The 23,176-nt window shown below is 43.4% G+C and overlaps 1 protein-coding gene across 6 annotated transcripts in view; it reads right to left on the bottom strand.

The window, feature by feature from the left end:
- ALDH18A1 (aldehyde dehydrogenase 18 family member A1) overlaps positions 1-23,176 on the bottom strand; it is a 41,875-nt gene that overhangs the window by 2,820 nt on the left and 15,879 nt on the right. For 4 of the 6 annotated variants that reach the window (XM_030486352.2, XM_030486350.2, XM_030486349.2 and 1 more), the window contains exons 9-21: positions 21,806-21,964; positions 21,138-21,228; positions 19,477-19,601; positions 18,085-18,229; positions 14,895-14,968; positions 14,127-14,226; positions 11,731-11,951; positions 7,868-8,005; positions 7,564-7,783; positions 7,290-7,411; positions 5,012-5,198; positions 3,423-3,518; positions 873-2,376 (exon numbers count right to left, since the gene is read on the bottom strand). In XM_030486352.2, coding sequence (XP_030342212.1) covers positions 2,195-2,376; positions 3,423-3,518; positions 5,012-5,198; positions 7,290-7,411; positions 7,564-7,783; positions 7,868-8,005; positions 11,731-11,951; positions 14,127-14,226; positions 14,895-14,968; positions 18,085-18,229; positions 19,477-19,601; positions 21,138-21,228; positions 21,806-21,964 — 1,860 coding nt within the window. In that variant the 3' untranslated portion in view covers positions 873-2,194. The remainder of the gene's footprint in view (positions 1-872; positions 2,377-3,422; positions 3,519-5,011; positions 5,199-7,289; positions 7,412-7,563; positions 7,784-7,867; positions 8,006-11,730; positions 11,952-14,126; positions 14,227-14,894; positions 14,969-18,084; positions 18,230-19,476; positions 19,602-21,137; positions 21,229-21,805; positions 21,965-23,176) is intronic. The other 2 variants (XM_030486355.2, XM_030486357.2) reach the window with 2 other exon arrangements.

Here is a 23,176-nt window from a genome sequence, read left to right as displayed (position 1 = left end):
ATATATGTATGTATCATACTTTGTTGCACGCAAAGGTTCAACTGTATGTTGGTGATCTATTATCCTGATGACTATTAATAGTCATCAGGATAACGACTCACTAGGAAGAACATGTTTTCTCTTGTTTGGAGACAGAAACAGTTTAATATGCTCAATTTTTTCTTCAGCTGGTTTACTTTGTTCTGAGTTCTTAACTTCAGGTATGCCAATTACTCTAAAATGTATTACATATAGTTCATACGCATATATGGTAAAACAAAACAGAAACAACCAAGGCCAAGATAAGCCAAATACAGTCAATGTATGTATAGGGCAGGAAGGGCTTAACTACTTCTCAGTTCTGCTCCTGGGAGACAAAACCAAGTAGTTTTTAACACAAGTTATTTTAGAACACGGTGGAACTCCTGTGTAAGTTTCTGGTGATATTACCATTGCCCCTAATTGATTCCAAGGATGTGTTGTATGAGAACAAAGGGTATTCCAGGACCAGCTTGCTACTATTCTGACAGCACTTGAGGATTTTTTTTTATTCCTTGAGGCAATGGAACAGGCTTTGGGGAAGGTTCTGAAGTTGGTGAAAATGCTGGTGCAGAGTATGGAGTATTTTGGTGTTGGCGCTGAGTGGAACGATCACTGGGGGCTTTGTACAGGATTTATGGATGGTTTCAGACCTTTTAGGGGCTGTTTTAAGGGGGGGGGGGGGAGAATCATGTAAGGTGGAAGGAAGAGGGTTGCCTCAGGGATTCAGAGCAGCAGTCCCACTCCAGAGGGATGCTGAGTGCATGCGGGTCCTGCGGGTGCCTGGGTTCCCCGGGAGAGAGCAGAGGACACGTGGGCCGCAGTGCTGGGGGCAGGCTCAGGGAAAGCTTTACTTGCTTAGAGCGGCGCCAGGTACGCGGGCGGTGGGGTGCTGGTTTTAACTCCATCTTCTTGCTTCCCCAGTAACAGTTCTCCGGCACCTCTCGCGGGCTTGCAGTTATTGTGCCTCTATCGACCATCCTTAACTCTGCTCGATCGGTCGGTTTTAAACTTCCTTGCGCCTGGCCAGCCATGCCGGATAGGCGTGCCCCGGCAGCACCGTCCTGCTCCAGGCCCTGCCCGCCCCTCCCCGGCCGTCCGTGTCCCCAGTGCCGAGACACCAGGGCCCTCACGGCAGAACAAGGCTGGGGAAAGCTCCCCTCATCGCGCTCCCGGTACGGCCGGGCTGAGCTGCCGCGCCGCGCCCTGCCGCGCCGCCTCCAGGGGCCGGAACCATCCGCACCTACCGCAGCGTCCCGCTCGCTTCACCAGTGTCAGCGCACGCGCTGACGGGAAGCGAGGTGCCGCTGCATGGCCATGCCGCGGGAGGGGGCGCGGAGCGGGCCCTCCAGCGCCGGGCGCCGCTGCCACGGCGAGAGCGCTGCTCCCCGCTGCAGCGCAGGGAGGAAGAAGCGTGTCTGCAGAGGTTATCCGTGACAAAACAGTGATGAAGCAGCACTGGTCTCGGAGGAGGGGTTGCGGAAGGTCAAGTTTTAAACGAAACCAAAGAAAAATAAACCTTCGGTACCAAATAGGTAACAAAGTTCACGTGGGAGACAGTTGTGTTATTTATCTACAATAATAAACAATACAAAGAGATATAAAAGGTTTCTTGGTCAAAAGCTTATTATGCATTTGAAACACCTATGCCCTTATCACAAGAGTAATCAAACACAAAGAATGAAAGCGTAAAGCTTTCTGGCTTTCACGAGCTGCCTTGGATCATAAGACAGAAGGGGGGGAGGGGGGGAACCAAACCCAAAACCCAACCAAACAAAACCCCATCAGCTATCTGGTTTGTTCTCAGAACAGACAGCAGCTGAATAGCACAAAGACAAAAAACTGATGCTCTGCCACTAACCATATTTGTTACAAGGAACATGGGATACAAAAAGAATGCAGCAGGTACCTAAATCTTCCCTTAGTTACCTGTGTTTTGAAGAAGTCTATCTCTGGGAAGAGCGAGGTCAGCTTGCAAATACTATCTAAGAAACAGAGTCCGAAATAAAAAAATAATCTCACAGATGGGATAATTTGGTATTTGTTGTACTGTGGAGTGACCGAGAACAATGTTCCTGAGGGTGAAAAACAAACTCCATCCCCAGAGAGTGCCCTGAAGTCTGAACATCTCCAGGAACTATTTATAGCCCTGGGGTTTCCCGCTGCCCTCATGTTCTCAGTTGGTATTTCTCTGAGGGAGAGGGAGGCTCTCATGAAGATACTTCATGCTCCCATGCTCCGAGAAGTCAGAAACAACATGATTGTCCCCCCTCAGCAACCACTTTGTAGTTAAGAGTCCTTCAATTCCCACTGGTCCACGTGCATGGATCCGAGAAGTACTAATTCCCACTTCAGCACCTGCAGGAAACACACAAGATAAAAGGTAAGTTAATCTTCAGAAGATGTTCACTTCACACTTAGCAGTTCTGCACCTTTATATAAAAACCAGCCGCCTTTCAGTGACCTGCCTTTCTCTGCTCCCCTCCAAATGCTAGAAGTTACGTTTACCCAATTTAAAAGTTAGAGGAGCTTAACTATTACATTATAACTTGTAATGTTTACACTTCTGACTGCTACAGTGTTATTTTTAGAGAGAAAGATGTGAAAGAAAATGTATCTCTTATCTGGATCTTAGACTTATTTCCTGATGGTTTAATCCTTTTTTTTTTTTCTTTCCTAAACACTACATTAGTCAAAATTGTAATCTCATCTTCTGTCCTTTTTAATCACATTGAGGAGATACTGCAAGACCCTAGCTAGAATTTTTTTAATCAATAGAACAGTAAATGTTCCAGCTGACACATTAATAGCCTGCTATGGAGATTCCTGAGTTTCTACCTCAGGAAGGAATGTTTCCCTTGTATTCTGCAATCAGAGTAGGTGCACCTCTTTATTTAAGCAACTGATACTTGGTTTGGTTCCTGCCTTTCATTCCTCAACACTGCAAGGCTGGCACACCAGACAGCAGCTCAGTCAGCCCAGCAGGAATGAAGTATGGCATTCCTTACAGCATCATTAGAAAGATAAGCAAAAGAAAAACTGTTCACTAGTTTCAGATCCTGTGTTGCATTGTTCTATCACTACATGCATACAGCATACTTAATTCTGATTGGATAGAACTTTAAAGGATCCAAAACATCTTTGCTTCCTACGCTAAATTAATCGACATTAATAGTCTGTGTAGCAGTATTAGCTGGTGCTGGCAGGAAAGAGATACTAAACTGTCTGTCGTTCCAGATGGATAAAATGTCTAGGCTTCAACTTTTCCTACGGTACCTTTCCTGAAAACCTTGTATTAGACAGGAAGATCAGAGACTAATTCTATCTTCCAGGATTCAGACTGCTACACTTCTCAGACAACAGCAAATTCTGCAGTCACGTCCCTGCAGTATTTTCTCCCTTACCAAGTCCAAATCTATAGCCGTCAGAGAATCGGGTGCTGGCATTCCAGAAAACACACGCACTGTCCACATGCTGGAGGAAGAACTCTGCTGTTTTCTCTGGGAAAGAGGCAGAGAGAAAAATAAAATCCAGTACATAGAGAATGATCATGCACTCTAAGAAACACAACATAGTACAGTGAACAGGTAACAACTTTCAAATGCAACCTTATCAGACAGTATTTAAGCAGCCTGGGCTAAGACATCTTCATTTATACCTTCTTCACAATATGCGTATCAAGTAGACAGAGCTGCAAATATTACAAGAAGCTTGCAAAGATTAGAAGAAAGCAAAAGCGCTCCAATTCTAACTACATCTTGCCTAGAACCTGCAAACAGGGATAGTTATATGACTGGGGAGAAAGGACAACTGCCCCAAACAGTATTTTGCAGTCAGACAGTTAAACTACAGAGTCAGCTCTCCATCAAATATCAAACATGGAATTGTTCCAGATAATAAAAAATCCTAAGCTTAATTGCTATTGCAGGTAATATTTGGGAGTGCAGAAATACCCCATGAAATCAGCTAACTAACCCAGTTTAACATAGAACATGCAAGACCTGAGCAAGCTCAAGCAGAATTATGCACGTATTAGTCCTCTGGAGGACTCGTTCTGTGTAAGACTGAGAGCTGCAGGTCAGTTGTCCTTAGTGACAAGGTGAACATTAAAGATCAGCTATATTTCCAGTACACTCCCTAGCAAATCACTAATGCACCAGGCTCCATGGCAGTGGGTTACAGTATTAAATGCATACCTTTTAGCGACACTCATTTAAGCTCAGCAGGAGCTACAGAAACAGAAGTCTGCTTGACTCACATATCTGCCCAGCTGCAGATCAACATGACCTTACTGCAGCTGATCCTCAGGAGTTCCAGGCTTGGTTTGGTTGGAGAATCAACCTTTGGCTGCAGCCCTAGCTACATTTTTAACTGGCACAGTGTTTGAACTGCATGTGGGACAGGTGCTAGGGATGGGAGCAGCACAGAGCTGCAAAAAAGGAGCACAAGTTCACAACTAAGAGGCAAGAAACTGCGAATTGAGATCAATGCAGCTTTTGTACTAGGGATGCAGAAGTGGGAAGTAAACGACTGGGAGAGGTAGGGAGAAAACATTTGTGGTCCTTGTTTACAAGGCATAAAAATGACATGGGAAGACAAAGTGGATAAAGTCTGATCTTCCCTACAATCCTTATTCCCACCAGCCTTTAGAGGCCTAAGGACATCTTCAGGATACAGATGTTCCTGCAAAACCTTCTGATGCAGTAAGTCTGCACAATACACGAACATAAAGCAGTTTGCCTGGCAAGAGCATGTGCTGACTTGCCATTGGCCAGTCACTCAAGCATATTCCTTAAAATCGTGAATAAGGGCCACACAACATGTTTTCTCTCAGCTATACAGGACTGTAGGCACATTTAACTCATAGGCCTCCAGTTGGTTATGCCTACTACAGACCCAAGAGAAGAATAACTATTGCAATGTAGGTAGTTACATTAACACCAAGAACTGGCAAACTAAAACAGTAACTTAAGGAAGCAGACTGATCACTAACCATTCTCTGTGATGATAACATCCGTGTGAGAACTTCCGTACTTGTGGATATGTTCAACAGCCTCTTGGACACTGTCCACCACCTCAATGCAGCATTCCAGGTCCCCATATTCTGTGCGGAGAGATTTCACTTCTGAAGGGCTGAATGTCAAGTAAGATGCAAACTTTGGGCCAGCATGAATCTTCACCTACAATAACAGGAACATTTTGTGGTGCTGACCATACCAATGCGTTCCAGTTGAAAGTGTGGCTTCTGGTACTCTGTGTGGGACAGAGTGAATTTTCTTCACAGCAGCCCTATGGTGCTATGTTTTGAACTTGTGACTAAAACAGTTTTGAAAACAAACCAGTATTTTTGGTTGTTTCTGAACAGAGCTTCCACAGCATCAAGGCTTTCTCTTCCCCTCATGCCCCCCAAACCCCCTTCCCCATTCCCCAAGCTAAAAGGTTGGGAGAGTGCAGGAAGTTGGGAGGGGACAGAACCACGATAGCTGACCTGAACTGACTAAAGGGATATTACATGCCATATAAAATCAGTAATACAAACTGAGGGGAGCATTTTTTGAAGAAGAAAGTAGGCATTGCTCAGAGACTGGCTGGGATTTGGTCTGCTTGTGGCAGATGACGAGTAATTAGCTTTGCCTCACTTGTATGGGCTTTTTGGGGTTGGTTGTCCATTGCTGCTTCTCCTTCCCTCCCCCTTCCCCTTTCTTCTTCCTCTTTCTTTTGCATATCAAACTATCTATCTTTCAACCCACAATCTCAGCAGCTGAGACACCTAAACAATGAGAGACAATATACAACCAATACAGCAGAGAAATCCCCATGCAAACAAAACAGAGGAAATTTTGACAAGACAAACATAAATGGGAAATAAGGCACAAGTCTGCAAAATTTGAAGGCTTTCAAGAACGTATCTGTTGAACAGCATTTTCTTCTGCAACTACAAATTACTTTACTTGCAAAATCCTGCTCAATCTGAAGGAGGCCTGCAAGGATGCTGGAGAGGGACTCTTCATCAGGGACTGAGGTGATAGGACAAGGGGCGATGGGTTTAAACTAAAACAGGGGAAGTTCAGGTTAAATATAAGGAAGAAGTTCTTTACTGTGAGGGTGGTGAGGCCCTGGCACAGGGTCCCCAAAGAAGTGGTAAATGCTCCATCCCTGGCGGTGTTCAAGGCCAGGTTGGACAGAGTCTTGGGCGACATGGTCTACTGTGAGGCACCCTGCCCATGGCAGGGGGTTGGAACTAGATGATCTTAAGGTCCTTTCCAACCCAAACCAGTCTGTGATTCTGTATTTGCATGGTTTTTGTTGTCAGGTCATATCAGACAGAGGTAACATCCTCCCCACTGTATTAGGAGCTGGATGGATAGTGGTGGAAATGTACTAGTCCTCACATTCCCCCCATCCAAAGCCCGGAGATCCACCCTTCACTCTACCCTTCCTAATAAGCAACCAAATGACATTTAAAAAAAAAAAAAAAAAAAAAGGAAAAATTCATCAAGTGAGGACTTGCTCCTGACTACCTGTCAGCTTCTTTTACTGTGACCCTTCCAACATCATCAGAACATATGGCCTCCCTAATCTAACTGCATTAATCACTGCCTGTACACTCTATTTGCCAAACACACACTGCTGCATGAAAATCCTTGATTTATGTGCAGTTCACACTACTTCATGGATATTTCTCTCCCAGTGCATCTCTGCTACCTGTACTGACAAAACATTACCTATGTCAACACAACTAATTAGTATGCTGGCCTTTCACTGTTCCTTTGACATACTAGGAGGGTGGGGATAATGGGCAGGCAAGATGAAAGGTTTAAAAAATGTGGCTGAAGCAGATTCATGAAGGAGAAAACAGAAAGGGAATTCACTTGGGTAAAAACCTAAATTAATGAAGAAGAGACCTTGCATCTGGGAGGTTAACAGCAATTAAGTCATAATTAAGAAGGGTAGAGAAAGGATTGTGTATATGTTCTTCTAAGGCAGAAAAGATGATTTGCGCTATATAAAAGGAAGTATTTGTATCCCAATAACGGCACATAGCTGTCCCGAAGAAGCTGCTTTCAGATCATTTCTACAAAAAGCCTTGAGGTTGTGTGGAGAAGTAGAGAAAGTTCTCTGTAAGTTCATTTACATGTATGAAGAGACATACGGATAACTTAAGTGTTATGCCATCATAAAACTAAACATGGTTACACCAGCCAGACCAAATGTTTCTAAAGTGCTAGGAAAAAAAGGCACAGAACAAAACACAAGTATGAGTGACTAACCTGTTCTACTCTCAACATGTCTATGATTTGATCAAACAACGGGGTTCTCAGCAAGTCTCGATGAATTAAGAGAGTTTCCAGAGCATTACAGGCAGCAGGATATTCACACTTTGAGTCTCTGACTGAGGTTTAAGAGTAGATAATTGGTTACATAGCATTTACAACAAAGATTTTGAACAGCATATGAATTATCAATTACCATCACCATATTGCATACTCCAAATATCAAGTTCAATTACATCCATGAGATTTAAGTCACCCTCTCCCAGCTTACTTATTCGTGTAACCTTCTCAACGCTGGCATCTGTGTCCACATACACGTGACAGATCCCTTCGCTGTGTCCCATCACTGGGATTCCCTTAGCAGCTTTCTGGATATTTCTGACTAGCTGTGATGAACCACGTGGAATGATTAGGTCTATCAGCTTATCCAAACGACAGAGATCTTCTACTTCCTCTCTTGTGTTCACCTGTGGTAGTTGCAATACAACAATCTACAGTTTGAACACTCAAGTTCTGCCCATACTTTTTATACATACCACAGCAAAGAAATCATTGATTTAATTCTAGGCACTTACTAGTTGCACCGCATCTTTGACTCCGTGAATGGAGAGTGCTTCTTGTGCCAGATGATGAAGGATTTGATTGCTATGTGCTGCCTCCTTCCCTCCTTTAAGTAGTAAGCCATTTCCACTGGCTATGGCCAAAGCAGACACCTGTCAGAAAAGAATTTATTTGATGGGGTTGGGGGAGGGAGTAATCTGTCTCTTCTATCAGAATAACACCACAAAATAAGAACAGGATTTTTAACCCTGTTGATTTACTCAATGTTAATTTACAGTTTTCATTCTATGGCACCAAAAAAATCATTGCAAATAACAGCACATTGAACTCCAGAAATGAAATAAGTGTTTCAGGAACAAGCCTGAGTTTTCAGGGTACTATTGCCAGGGGGAGACTGCAGCGGACAAGTCAGAGGAAACCCTGGACATAGGCTCTGGTATGAATTAGGTAGCTACGTGGGCAGTCACCTCGAGGAGAATAATTTTAGGTGCAAGAACTTTTGTCCCCAGTCATTCTGGCAGAAAACGGCTAACGAGCTCTTCTATATGCCCTCTGAACAGAAGTCACAATCAGACAACACTTGCTGTAAGTATGAGGAAAAACCATTGTAGACAATAGGCCCAGCATCACCTATATCATTTTGCTTTCATGTTTATAATCAGAAGCAACCAGCTGATGCTGTTGTCTTTCTGTTTAAGGTGCGAGATTTCACCCATTTGAGACCAGCAACACAAGCAGACCGTATTTCAAAAAGTGCTTCAAAAAAGCCACTGCTTTTTGGAAGTTAGATAAAAAATTACTTCTGCTGTTGAAAATATATACCCAATTTGTTAAATCTCCAGACACTAGTTGTTATTGGTGTTTTCCCCACTAAACTGAAAACCTCTTTAATAGAGGGTGGTGGTAGGTTTTACTGTTTGTTTCAGTTTTTTGTTCTTTTCTACACAAGAGTATGTCAGACATGACACAGCTCTCTTCCCAGACTTATTTTATTTTTGTATTCTTTTTTGTCTTTCTCACCCCGATCCTATTCACAATGACCTCACAATTTGTCCACCTCTTTGGGAGAAGGGGGAACAGGGGACGGGGGGGAGGGAAGCAAAAGAAAAGATTACACTCCTTTACAAAAAAAGTCATCTCTTCTCCAGAACCTCTGTGTGTGGGCATCCAGCCAATTCTTTATCCACCAAGTGGTCTATCCATCAAATTGACATGTCTCCAGTTTAGAGACAAGGATGTCGTGCGGGACAGTGTTGAACACTTTGCACAAGTCCAGGTAGATGATGTCAGCTGCTTTGCCCCTATCCATCAGTTCCGTAGCCCCATCATAGAAGGCCACCAAATTGGTCAGGCAGGGTTTCCCCCTAGTGAAGCCATGTTGGCTGTCACCAACCACCTCATTGTTTTTCGGGTGTACTAGCGTGCTTTCCAGGAGAATCTGCTCCATGATCCTGCCAGGCACAGAGGGGAGACCGACTAGTCTGTAGTTCCCCGGGTCTTCCATTTTCCCCTTCTTGAAAATGAGGGTTATATTACCCTTCTTCCAGTCATCGGGAACTTCACCTGACTGCCAGGATTTTTCGAATATGACGGACAGTGGCTTAGTAACTTCATTCGCCAGCTCCTTCAAGACCCGCGGATGGATTTCATCAGGTCCCATGGACTTGCACACATTCAGGTTCTTAAGATGATCTTGAACCTGATCCTCTCCTACAGTGGGCCTAAGGTCTTCATTCTCACAGTCCCTGCATTTGTCTCCCATGGCTTGGGCGGTGTGGTCAGAGTACTTGCCAGTGAAGACTGAGGCAAAGAAGTCATTGGGAACCTCAGACTTCTCCAAATCCGGAGTAGCCCATTCTCCGTTAGCTTCCAGAGAGGGCCCACATTATCCCTAGACTTTCTTTTGGTGGCTACACACCTACAGAAGCCCTTCCTGTTACTCTTATCATCCCTGGCCGGACTCAATTCTAACTGGGCCTTACCCTACCTGACCTGAGCCATTGCTTTCCGGACAACGTCCCTGCATTCTTCTCAGGCTGCCTGTCCTTGTTCCCACCTTCTATAAGCTTCTTTTTTCCTTCTAAGTTTCCTCAGCAGTTCCTTATCCAGCCATGGAGGCCTCCTGGCCTTCTTGCCCCATTTCTTTCTTGTCAGGACACAACACTCCTCAGCTTGGAGCAGGTGGTCCTTGAATATCAACCAGCAGTCTTGGCCCCCCTGCCCTCTAGGGCTTTATCCCATGGAACCTTCCTGAGCAGGTTCTTGAAGAGGCCAAAGTCTGCTCTCTTGAAGTCCAGGGCAGTGACCTTGCTGTGTGCCCTTCTCACTGTCCTGAGGATCTCGAAATCCACCATCTCGTGATCGCTGCAACCAAGGCTGCCCTGGAGCATCGCATTCCCCACCAGCCCCTCCCTGTTGGTGAGCACGAGGACAAGCATGGCACCTCTCCTTGCCGGCTCCTCTATCACTTGCAAGAGGAAGTTGTCTTCCACACAATCGAGGAACCTCCTGGATTGCTTGCGTCGGGCCGCCCTGAGATACCGAGGTGGCTGAAGTCCCCCATGAGGACAAGGGCCTGCAAGCGCGAGGCTGCTAATAATGGTAGACATGGGAGGTTAGTGCCTTTTCATTTCACAGGAACTTTGCCTAGAGCATACTCCCTTTCAGTGTGAAATGGGGAGCACTCACAAAATTTAGGCATGAAGTACCATGATGTCCACTGGTTGAGTCCCTCTTCCTTCTAAAGTGCCTGTAACCATCACTTTCTCCTCGAACACCTGCTCATGCTAGAGAACTCCTTAATCCATCTTCCTAGACACTAATGTTAAATGTTGGAAATAACTTGTGTTAATAGTGAAGGTTTTTTTGTTTTCTTATTAAAAATCTACTACAGTTGCTCAGTAAAGTAGTTGGGACTTAGAAAATAAGATTAAGGTTGCCTCTGCAATGTTAGTTCAGCCCCCATATTTGCATGCATTATAACAGCATTTACTGACAGCAACAGTCCCACATAGTGCTGTGGATGAAGGTATTTGACTTGTAAGATGCTTGCCTTATTTCCAGCACAACATAAATGACATTCACTTACAGTAGACTAGTCAAGATTTCACTAGCCCTTCCAGCAACTTCAGTACTCAAGAACTCGGAACAGCATTCTTCCTCACACCCATCTCACAACAACTGAATAACAGCTATCATTCCACCTCACATAAGCACTGTCAGTACATGACAGACCACTCAAAGCCTGCAACTTCTGTGCTTTCTGTGCTCAGCCATTTTTTATTGGTTTATCTTTTTAACCATATATTCCTAACAGTTACAGTTAATTTCTGGCATCTTTATTAAACAGTTCCTGTTTAATCCTAGCCTGCAGTTCAGCTGCACACAGTATGCACAGATAAAACAAGTGCTCATTGGTAGGAGCCTCCCAAGCTATCAGTTAAGCACTGAACATACATTTCTAAGACAAATGCAGAACCTTCACCATCTGAAAATAAGATAACTCTTATGCTGGGTTTATTAAAAAAACAAAACAAAACAAACTAAAACCCAACAAAACCACATCGACAAAGCCAAAAGTCCCAAAAATGCAAAACAAATTAACCAAAAAAAAAACCCAAAAACCACCAAAACCAAAAAACCAAAAAAACCCCAAACCAAACCAACCCAGGCCTGAATAACTCTGAACACTGCAGAAGGAAGTCCTAACAGTATTTCTGCAGGAAACACAGGGATGCCAACAAAACCAATTTTAGAAGATTCTATGCAAGAATCCTCTGAGACAATATTTCTCACAGCCTCACAGTTGCCCACCAACAGAAATACCCTTTCTTTTGTCATCAAAGAATTCCCAATAGTGTAAATCTGCCTTCCTTACCTGTGGAAGACAGTCAGGTCGGGACTCAAAGATCACGAGAAGGACGCCAATAGGCACTGTCACCTGCTCCAAATCCAGGTCTTTTGCTATTCGTGTTCGGCGAATCACACGGCCGACGCTGTCCTGTGAGGATGCTGCGATCTGACGCAGACCAATAGCCAAGCTGTTCAGCTTCGATGTAGACAGACTCAGACGTTTCAACAATGGAAGGGCCAATCTCCCTAAAAGCAAGGAAAAATTGTGCTGGAGACAGAGGGCCCCTCATTACAAGAGAGACATTGGGGTGCTGGAGCGCGGCCAGAGAAGGGCAACGGAGCTGGTGCGGGGCCTGGAGCACAAGTGTGATGAGGAACGGCTGAGGGACCTGGGGGGGTTTAGTCTGGAGAAGAGAAGGCTCAGGGAGGACCTTATCGCTTTCCTCAACTGCCTGACAGGAGGTTGTGGTGAGGTGGGGTCGGTCTCCCAAGTAACAAGCAAAAGGACAAGAGGAAATGGCCTCAAGTTACACCAGGAGAGGTTTAGACAGGATATTAGGAAAACTGTCTTCACCAAAAGGGTTGTCATGCATTGGAGCAGGCTGTCCAGGGCAGTGGTTGAGTCACCGTCCCTGAAGGGATTTAAAAGACATATAGATGTGGTGCATGGTTTAGTGGTGGACACGGCAGCGGTAGATTTATGGTTGGACTTAATGATCTTAAAGGTCTTTTCCAACCTAAATGATTCTATGATTCTATAGATTGGTCTGCCTTGGCTCAAGCAAAAGCGACTTAAACAAGTGGTGAACCTAAGGAAAATTCAGTTATTTCCTACACCCTAGCAAGAAACCTACCTGAGATGGAAAATGCACAGCAGTAAGTCCAGTCGCCACAATAAAACCACTCAAATGCAACAACGATTTCACTCACCACCACATTTTCACTTAATGCGGTTTAAGTGATTTGTACATGAAGTAATGTCAACATTCACAAAGATAAGGTTTTTTCTATGTCTAGTACTGCTGTATGTCTGAGTTTCTTACAAATTTATGTCCTTGCAGTAGTTCTGGAAGGTTTGGGCAGGAATGTCATCTTTCTATATTACAGCTAGAAATCCCAAAACACAGATGCATGCATAGCATTTCTGTTCAGACTGCTCAAAAACTGCCTGACTTTTCTAGTCTGAACATGTTCGGACAGTAAGTTACCCCAGCTATGTCCCCTCAAGTGCTCTGGTCAGTAGAAAAAAAATGCTTCCCTGGCTTCTTCCACAAAGTATTGCAATTCCTGATATGCCATTTTCATACATTTGCTATCCCAATCCCAATTTCTGACTGAATGTATCAGTCTAACACAGAAGAATGGGCTTAATCCAAGCTACCTAAAGGGAACCTTCCTCAATCAGAAGGGGGCATGTCTTGGTTTCAGCTATAGCAGTCATTTTTCTCCTTAGTAGCTGGTGCAGTGCTGTGTTTTTGACTTTCAGCCTGGGAACAATGCTGATAACACCAATGTTTTTAGTTGTTGCTAAGTAATGTCTACTCCGACCAAGGACTTTCTCAGTCTCATGCTCTGCCAGGGAGGAGGGGAAGCCAGGAGGAAGCAGAGACAGGACACCCGACCCAAACTGGCCAAAGGGGTATTCCATACCACAGCACGTCATGCTCAGTATATAAACTGGGGGGAGTTACCCGGAAGGCCCAGATCACTGCTCGGGTTGGGCTGGGTATCGGTCGGCGGGTGCTGAGCAATTGTATCCTCTCCCCTTGTTATTTCCCTTATCATTAGTATTATTGGTGGTAGCTGTAGTGGTTTTGTATTATACCTTAGTTACTGGACTGTTCTTATCTCAACCTGTGAGAGTTACACTCTTCTGATTCTCATCCCCATCCCTCCGGGAGCAGGGGGAGGAAGAAGGAGGGGGAGTGAGTGAGCGGCTGCGTGGTTCTCAGTTGCCAGCTGGGCTCAAACCACAACAGGACATGACTCTTTTTGGATACCGCCAATTTAAGTATAGAGCTAACAGCTTTCTCTTCAGGAGCCAAAAGTTATTTTAAGCAGCCCAGAAAATATTCACTTTATGCATGAAAGTATCAGAGCTGACATTTGTCATATTTAATTTCTAAGTAAGCCTCCTTTGGCAAAATGGAGCACTGATTTTTATTTTTTATTTTTTTTACAATACACTGCTTTATGTTTTGCAAGGCCTCAAGATCTTCCCTGATGAAGGCATCTGTTTTACGTAATTAAGGAAGCTGCAGCTGTTTACACTGACAATGTCTCAAGGTCCTGGGTTCACTAATCTGTGACGGCCATGCTACTCAATACCACGAGATGGAAGATGCTAGTTCTGCTCATTTCCTTTGAGGCCCCAAGAGGCTCGAGAGAATAGGACTGCCATGGAAGGACTTGAAATATTACCTTTATTTTCAGCCTCTTCTAAGTCCTTCTTGTTTGCCAAGAGAATTTCTTCTCTCTGGTCAGTTAGTAAGTCAGCAAGACGATAAATAATTTCTGCTCTCTGAAAGAGAAAAGAGTTTCTGAACTGACTTCTTATACAAAGTCCATGCTAGTTGACATCTGGTCACCTTCAGTCCATTTATGTTGACCACAACCTCTCAGTGTCTTGGCTCCCCGAATATTTGGGGCCAGCTGATTTTTCCAGCCTGCATCACATTAAAAATATGAAGCTGAACACTGCTTCAGCCTTTGCTTTGCTTTTTATTATCTTGCTTTTCATGCCTAGTTTTCTTCCCCAAACCCAGAATGTTCTTTCTTTAAGACCACCTTGTCTTCTTCGCAACAGATGCCACATTTTATCTACCCAGCTGCAGAGTAGTAATTGATTGTCTGCAACTCCTCTTTTCCCATACACTACCCACAGGATTGAATGGAGCAAGTTATTCCAGTCAATTCTTCAGCAGCTCTGATCACAGCTAATTTCTGTGTGATATTCAACACTATTAACATTTTTAAAAACCCCACATGAAAGCATGTATTACTTCATAGCCCCAAGGTACATTAATTATGTTTTTCTCATCTCTTTAAGCACGTTCCAATCCAAATGATGGATCTGGCACACAAAGAATTGATTCTTGTCCCAGGTGGCCCATCTGTGTTATAAATCCATGTTGTAAAACTTGCCACACATTCACAACTTTAACAAGTGAGGCCATATTGTTCTGTTACCTGCTCAGGCTGTAGAGCCGCCAGGGTCCTACCACCAGCTCGAGCCATTTCACCCTGCTGCTCTACTGTAGGACCTGCAAAAAATCCCAAAAAAATGATATGCAGACAAAGTAACAGCACATGTGGAAGTAAACACTAGCCCTTCCATCTTCCACTTTTTTTTTTGCAGGAAAGCAGGTACAGAGTCTGAAATGGACCTATTCAAGAGAACTGATGTATGCTAGAACAGGAAAATCTGCACCTGATACAATACTGCCATGGTCCCCAAAGGCAGAGAGTCATGTCAGAGATTCTGTAAGGTCACTGCGTCAGAGCCAAGGGTGCACCTTGCATCAAAAAGACTTGACAAAGGGGAAAAGAACCAGGACATCTAAGTCTCAGGCTACTGAAAGAAGAGGCAAACTTTGGAAAGTTTAAGTATCCAAACAAGGAAAACAGAAAGGATTATAAAATAGCATGGGAACGTATAAACAATAATGGAAGCCAAAACCCAATCTGAGTTAACAGCTCACAGAAAATTTGCTTTCCCCCTGTCTCTCCCTGGATGCATTTCAGAAGGGCTCCTGCAGAAGAAGGGTGGGGTTTGCTATTTTTTTTTTTTAACCCCGTGGCAGGACCTCAAACAATCTCAAACTGAAAAGATACGGAACAGGTCAGTTGTTTCTATTTCCGAACAAGTCACCAGGTTCAGGCAGCATTTCCCCAAAGAGTTTGCAAGCTCATGGATAAAACAAAGTGCAAATTTTAACTCTCCTAAAATTGCCCAGTTCTGCGCTCCCCAGTACAAAAGAGACATGGACACTGTGGAGAGACTCCAATAAAGTGCAGCAAAGATGATGAAGGGACTGGAGCACCTCTCGCATGAGGAAAGGCTGAGAGAGCTGAGACTATTTAGCCTGGAGAAGAGGGTTCAGGGGGGATCTCACCAGTATGTACCTAAAGGAAGGGTGTGAAGAAGATGGAGACAGGCTCTTTTCAGTGATGCTCAGTGACAGGAGAAGAGACAATGACACAAACTGAAACACAGGAGATGCCTCCCATCAGGAACAACTTCTGCACTGCTGGGATGACCAAGCACTGGCACAGGTTGCCGAGGGAGGTTGCGGAGTCTCCATTCTAGGATATATTCAAAAGCTACCTGTACACAGTCCTGGGCAACCTGCTTGATCAGGGGGTAGGACCAGATGACCCTGTCATCTGTCATATTCTCCCTTCCAACCTTGGCCCTTTATCAATTATCATAGAATGGTTTGAGTTGGAAGGGACCTTAAAGCTCTAGTTCCAATCCCCTGCTACATGCAGGGACACCTTCCACTAAACCAGGTTGCTCCAAGCCCCTGTGTCCAACCTGGCCTTGAACACTGCCAGGGATGGGGCCTCTCTGGATACCCTCTGCCAGCACCTCAGCACCCTCACAGGGAAGAGCTTCTGCCTCAGAGCTCATCTCAATCTCTCCTCTGGCAGGTTAATGCCATTCCCCTTGGCCTGTCCCTACAGGCCCTTGTCCAAAGCCCCTCTCCAGGTTTCCTGGAGCCCCTTTAGGCACTGGAGCTGCTCTAAGGTCTCCCCTTTAAGGAGCCTTCTCTTCTCCAGGCTGACCCAGCCCAGCTCTCTCAGCCTGGCTCCAGAGCAGAGCTGCTCCAGCCCTCGCAGCAGCTCCGGGGCCTTCTCTGGACTCGCTCCAACAGCTCCACGTCCCTCTTGTGCTGTTGCCCCAGAGCTGGATCAGGACTGCAGGGGGGGTCTCCCTAGAGCGCAGCAGAGGGGCAGGATCCCCTCCCTGACCTGCTGCTCACGCTCTAGGGGTGCAGCCCAGCACACGGGGGCGGTTCTGGGCTCAAGCACACACTGAAGCCGGGTCATGGAGAGCTTCTCCTCACCCAACACCCCCACGTCTTTCTTTGATTTCTTCTGCAGCCAAGTTACTAAGCCACAAAAGCCCAAGTGAAATTCATACTAAATAAACATGAAGCAATGTAGAGGGGAAAAGGAATAATCAGACCTTAGTATTGTCACAAATAATATGAATCACTATGAAAACATCATCTCAGTGAACATCAACACCAAAAGGCAAATTAAATGTTTGGAATTATTAGAAAGGGCAATTAAAGAACAGAACAAAAAATATCATCAATCTTACTAAAACTCAGCTAGGTCCTGCCATCAGATAAATTACAGCTTCATTTGCGTCTTGAAATTTTGATTTTTGCCCATCTCAAAAAGACCACAACAGAATGAAAACAGTTTCAAACAAGAGAAACAGAGATGACCAAGTTTTTGGAACAGCATCAGTACAAAACATCTAAGACCAAACCTCTTTCACATGGAAGAGAGACGATGAGGAGAAAGACAATGTCTCACATCTTTGAAGTTGAACAGGGGTTGATCACCCGTACAGGCAGTAGGGGCATTCAATGAAGCTATCAGGATGAAAATTCAAAACCTTCCCCACCAACCCAAACCTTATTTAAAGCAAGCAGTCTTCACATAATTCTAGCTGCAGAGTTTACACACAGTATCTAGTTAAGGCTCTTGACTGTCGTGACACTGTGGATGCCAACTCTTTACATGGGTTCAAAGGATGATCCAACAAATTCATACAACAAATCAATTGAGGATTATTATACACAAAAAAATTTGCTTGGCTTAAAGCTCAAGTCAAATGTGACACTCTGTACTTGTCCTATTCAGCTAAGGACACGCATCTTTGGTCTGACTTTCTCCAGTGATTGTTACAGTGACTATCCAGTGACTGCTGAGCTGTGCCAGCAATGTAGTGGCTGGAAAATATTCCTACCTACCATACCAGAAGACTGAGTTGTAAAAGGAACTTATGTTAAGAAATAAAACTAAACACTATCTTAGTTCAGCTGTTCATTCTATGACCACATTTTCACACTGAAATCTTCAATGTTAGATGATAACCTCTAAGACTAAAAATGGTAACAACTCAACAACTCTACTCATTGCATTCTTTGAATGCAAGTCTGATGCAGCAGTTTATCAGCTGGAGGAAACCACAGCAAGAGAATTCCAAATTTTCCATTCCTATTTTCGAAAATACCTTTCAAAATCCATTTTTCAAGCAGAGTGTGGCTTCCCAGTTATTGTACAGGTCTAGCCAAACTGTAACTCTAACCTTTCAGGAAATCTCTACAAGTTTCAATGTACACATTACTTCTGTACTCACCTGCAGGTTTTACCTCTGAAAAAAAGGTTCCAACTTTTTTCCCTTCCACAATGTCTGTGATGACATGACCAGAGATCTTTGGGTGGGTTCCATTTGCAATCACTACAGAGGTGCCTCCTTGGAGGGCCCATAGAGCTGCTTTCACCTAGTGAAGGATAGAGCCAGTTTCAGGAAATTCACTTTTTATTTGAATCACTGCTCTCAACAAGACTTCTTGCTCCAATTTGATCTCCAAATTCAAAGAATTTGAATTTGAATTCAACACAATTCAGAAATTTCCATAATGATGTAGCATTGAATGAGATCATCTATTTGTGCCTTACCTTCTTTTCCTTAACTAGCTGCCCCTTTATGAGTGTACTTCAAATTTTCCTAACAGCCTGCTTTTGTCAAGATTTCTGCAAAGGCATTTTGATCATGTGTTATTTTTCACCATTACCTTCTGTTTCAAGTTCTTACTGTTTGAAGAAACCAATTTTAATTCTTCTTTTTTTGTTGTTGTTGTTTTGTTTTTTTAAGATCTTGTTGCCAATTTCCCTGATATGGATCAGCCATTGATAATTAATCCACTTTAAGTGACCATGGAACATTACAGGTACTGCAGAGTACTGTTCTTGCTCCAGGCCTAGACATTACCATATACCATTAAAATATTATTCAATACCTTTAGCTGTCTGAATTACTCCCTTAAAGTTTGACCAGCTTAAGCACTCCTTGTGGTTCTGGTTAAGATGTAGATGTATTCTCATTGTTTATAACCCTTTGGTGAAGTTATTAAGTTTGCTGAAGAAACTCTGGTTTCCACACAAAGGTTTTACCTACTCTGTTCAAATTTCCTGTTCATGTTCTAATCAGATATTTTATTTCTTTGCTTCTACTTTTTGCTTGGGAGTACACCTATTGTTGTAATAGTAATTTCAGTCAGTAGGCTCTCAGCCTCTCCTGGTGTGACAGATGCTCCAATTCTTTAATGATATTTATGGATTTATGGGCTCTCTGCTGGATTCACTGCCATATGGTATGTTCTCCTTGTGCTACAGTGTCCAGAACTAGACACAACTCTACAGATGTGGTCTAATGCTGAGTAGAGGGAAATACTAATTTCCCTCGATGATGATGATGGCTATGTTCTTTCTAATGCAACCCAACAAAAACCCCTGCATCCCTGCTTTCCAGTCAGTCAACTCCCCAGCCCATATCGCTGAATGGAGCTGTTCCTCCCTAGGGACAGGACTTGGCATTTCCCATTATTGAACTCTATGAAGTTCTTGTCTGTCCATTTCTGCAGCCTGTCAAGATCCATCTGAACGGCAGCACAATCTTCGTATCTACCTCCCTTTCCCATATCTGCCTTTCCTTCCCAATTACAAAAAAAATGTTCTATATTTCTACCTTGGCTTCCATGCCTCCCATTCCCACTCGAGATTTGGTTCCAAATGTTACAGACTGCTGATCTCCTGGGTAGAATATGTCAATGAGCTTTGCATCATCAGATCCTGGAGGGCTGTCAAAGAGTCCTGAAATAAATAATAAAAATCTGTTGGTGTTATATACCCTCATCTCCAAAGCTCACCCATGGAAAAAGACCAAAAAAAAAAAAAAATATTCCCTGAGGCTGAAAAGCTATATTCCACTTCACAGGTTTGCAAACTCTGACTGAACCCTGCTTTTTGTGGAACTGAAAGTTCAAGAACTACAGCTTTACTGAAAGCATAACGAATAAGAAACCAAAAGCTGAATGGCAGCATGTGGGCTGGGAGGTAGTGACATTTGGTTGAGGTTACATTGACATTTTTATATGTTCAATATAAAAATATGCATGTAGGCTTACATATACAAGCCCACAACTAAACAGGCAAAGGATAGTCCTCCTCACCAAAATCTCAGCTGAAATTCTTGATTGCTGGGTTGTACAGTGATAAACTGGGCAATTTAGAAATAGGTAAAAAGGGTAACTATCGAATTCTGCTGAGAAGGAACACAACACAACGCTAGAGACACACTAATTTTTTAAAAAAATCTAGTAATTTTATGTAACTATGTTGTTGACTGACACTTTGGTTTACATAACATGTTAAACCTAAACTTGTTACACGTTAAACCTAAACACCACACTTCGCAGAAACTCTATGTGAACAACTACTGGCATTACAAATTAGAAAGCACAAATGCAGACTATATGTGTCCCCCTAGCTGGGGAAGAGAGAATATTAATCTTTCCATAAACAAGATGTCACATTGAATGAGTAAAATTAGGGGATGGGGGTGTTGGGGGTTAATTTTTTTACAAGTTGTTTGGACTATTTCTTTTATGAGTTGTTCTCGGTAATTTCAACTAGAGTCAACCATGAAATCCAGCTGAATGTGCTAAAAGAAACTGTGCTTAGGGAAAGGCATCTCCTTCCTCCTCAGGGCTTACAGTGTGTGCCAAAGTCCAGGATACACTGAAAGCAACCTGGACAAGACGAAAAAGACTATGTGAGTTGCGTGATGTGGACTGCACTGATCTGAAACTGCACTCACTACCCTTTTCTCTCTCTAGAAAAGGATCTCCAACATCCATAAGTGACAGACTATGCCACAGCAGGACAGCTCAGAAGAGTAGGGCAGTGTAAGCAAAACACCTGGGAATCAGGAAAAGCTAGCAAGTTCCAGGTATCTGGAAGGCAATGACCAGGGCTTGTAATGTACCTGTAATTCACTGAAAGAAAGAACATATTGCCAGGAGAAACAAACTATTTTAGAACAGTATTTGGCTTATACTCCTGATTCTAAGCACATACGTGTAAGTGATGACTACATCATACAATTCTTCTAGCAGCTAGCAGAAGTACCATAATACATATGGCATTCTGGGTTCTGGAACAAGTCCAAGTTCGCATGCATTCTCACCCACCCAGATTCAATAGTGTGACAGACAGTCTTTGGCTTATGCAACATTATCAACATTGGATATACCCCTTAAGAACTTATGTAGTACATTGTAATTGTCCCTGTGAAAGATATGAGCTGAAGAGATCAGTAAACCCCAATGAAAGAAATGACTCACAAACCTTCTACATCTGAGAGAACAATCAGGAGATCAGTTTTCATTTCCACAGCCAGTCGTGCTGCCAGACTGTCATTATCCTTCACGCTTATCACCTGCAATGCACATGCACATCAGCACCACTGAATAGTGGAACTAGGAAATACTCGGCTGCAGCATACAAAAGCAAGCTACCAAAGCACTATCAGGCCCTTCTGAGCTTCTTTGTTCACACCCACCGTAAACTTAGAAGGTGATCTTTGTGTTAAAGTAGATATGCTTTTGGAATGCAGTAAAGTGGTATCAAAATGACAAGCCGTGTGATCAGTACCTGCATTCTCCACCTTGGTGCCCACTGACAGGGCAAGAGGTACTAACTGACTCTGCTTTTAAGCAGGGGTCCTGGACTAGATGACCTGCAGAAGTCCCAGCTTCAGCTATTCAGTGAAAACCAAACTGGACATGCTTGCTTTTGGCAGAGCAGACATCACCTGCCCTGCTTTTCCCTCACAACACTGTATCATGCCAGAAACAGACAGGTCAGCATAGTCTGCCAGTACTCTCCGTCCACACTACTAATTTTATATGTTTGTTTCCCATCTGCAGGCTTCAGAGGTCCCTGATTATGGCATTAGTGAAGTATAGATTAGTGCTGTACCAGCGGGATCCACCCCTTTGCAATACTTTACCCACATTTACCCCCTGCAGATCACTGTTTGGCTCTGGAGGTGGAACAACAGCATCATTAGTGTTAATTATAGGGACAATATTCATTCTTAAAAGCTCATGCAATGTCCCATTTAAGTTCCGACGCTTCTGTTCATCATGGAAATCCAGGTTGGTGACTAAAATCTAAAAGAAGGAAAAAGAATTAACATTGCTTAGCCTACCACTTTCCCTGAGAACATCGTAAGTGTATGTATAACACAAGTGTATGCCATAACAGATCAGTCATGCCCTTCAGGTCATTTAAGAAACATAGGATAAAGAATAGAAGTAAGAAATATTCTTCCCACACCATTTTCAGGTTTATATGCCTTAACTCCTCTGGAACCTACAATAGCCTTTCTTAGGCTGACAGATCACAGGCTCCAAAAATTTACTGGAAAAAAAACCCCAACATAAGCAGAACATAGATGCTGATGATAATTACTAAGACCCAAAACAAGTCAACAGCTTACTCAAGACACTGCCTTTCCTGCTCTCCCTCACACTGTAATGTTTCTACTGTTACAAGCAGGAGGGATGCTTTGTCTCAAGACTTCTCTTCAGCTCTAGAACTCACTTTTCTGAAAGAATCTTGGTCTTAAAGCCTCCTGCGTGCAGACTCCACTGCTATCCTTTTAGTATCTTAAGGAAAAAAACCCTCAATGTCTGAAGAGACTTTTTTTTTTTTTTTTTTTTCATTTTTACTCTGCCATTGGACATTTGAGAACTAAGCAAACACCACCACCACACAAATGTTACAATAGCACTTGGAATCAACGTGTACACTTACTTTTCTGGCATGGCCAATCAATTCTTTTAAATCAAAGGAATGATAGTTGTTTACAGACTTGAACAAGGGTAAAATCCAGCGCAACTTACAGTGATTGTTAGATATACTGTAAACATTTTAGTGATGTCAGCTAAACAGTCTCCCAGCAAGACTTCACACTTTAAGTTCCTGAATTTATTAGAAGTATTTAAACAAATAAGGCCTTACAGTTGATGCAATTCTGTATTCTCACAATATTTAAGATAAGCAAAGCTTGTTTAAGAGTAGTTCAATTAAATACAGTTGCAGCATTCAGTATAGGTAGGAGACCCAAGCTAGGAATACCATCAGCCACAAGTGAGAAAGGATTGAGAAGATGGACAGGAAGTTCTGAAGTGTGGATACGTGCTTCTGTCAGCATTACAGAATGCGTGGCAGCTGTTCAGCCACTTGAGATTTTTAAGCACTCACTTTGGATCACCAACTACAGCTTTTGTTACAAGATCTTAACAGGCACTCCCCCACCATACATAAGTGGAGGACACACATGAACACCAAAACCAAAAAGCATATTTGCTTCACCTTGA

The sequence above is a fragment of the Strigops habroptila genome, chromosome 5, assembly GCF_004027225.2.
Source record: "Strigops habroptila isolate Jane chromosome 5, bStrHab1.2.pri, whole genome shotgun sequence".
Lineage (NCBI taxonomy): Eukaryota > Metazoa > Chordata > Aves > Psittaciformes > Psittacidae > Strigops > Strigops habroptila.
This window is presented reverse-complemented; position numbering and strand designations above follow the sequence as displayed.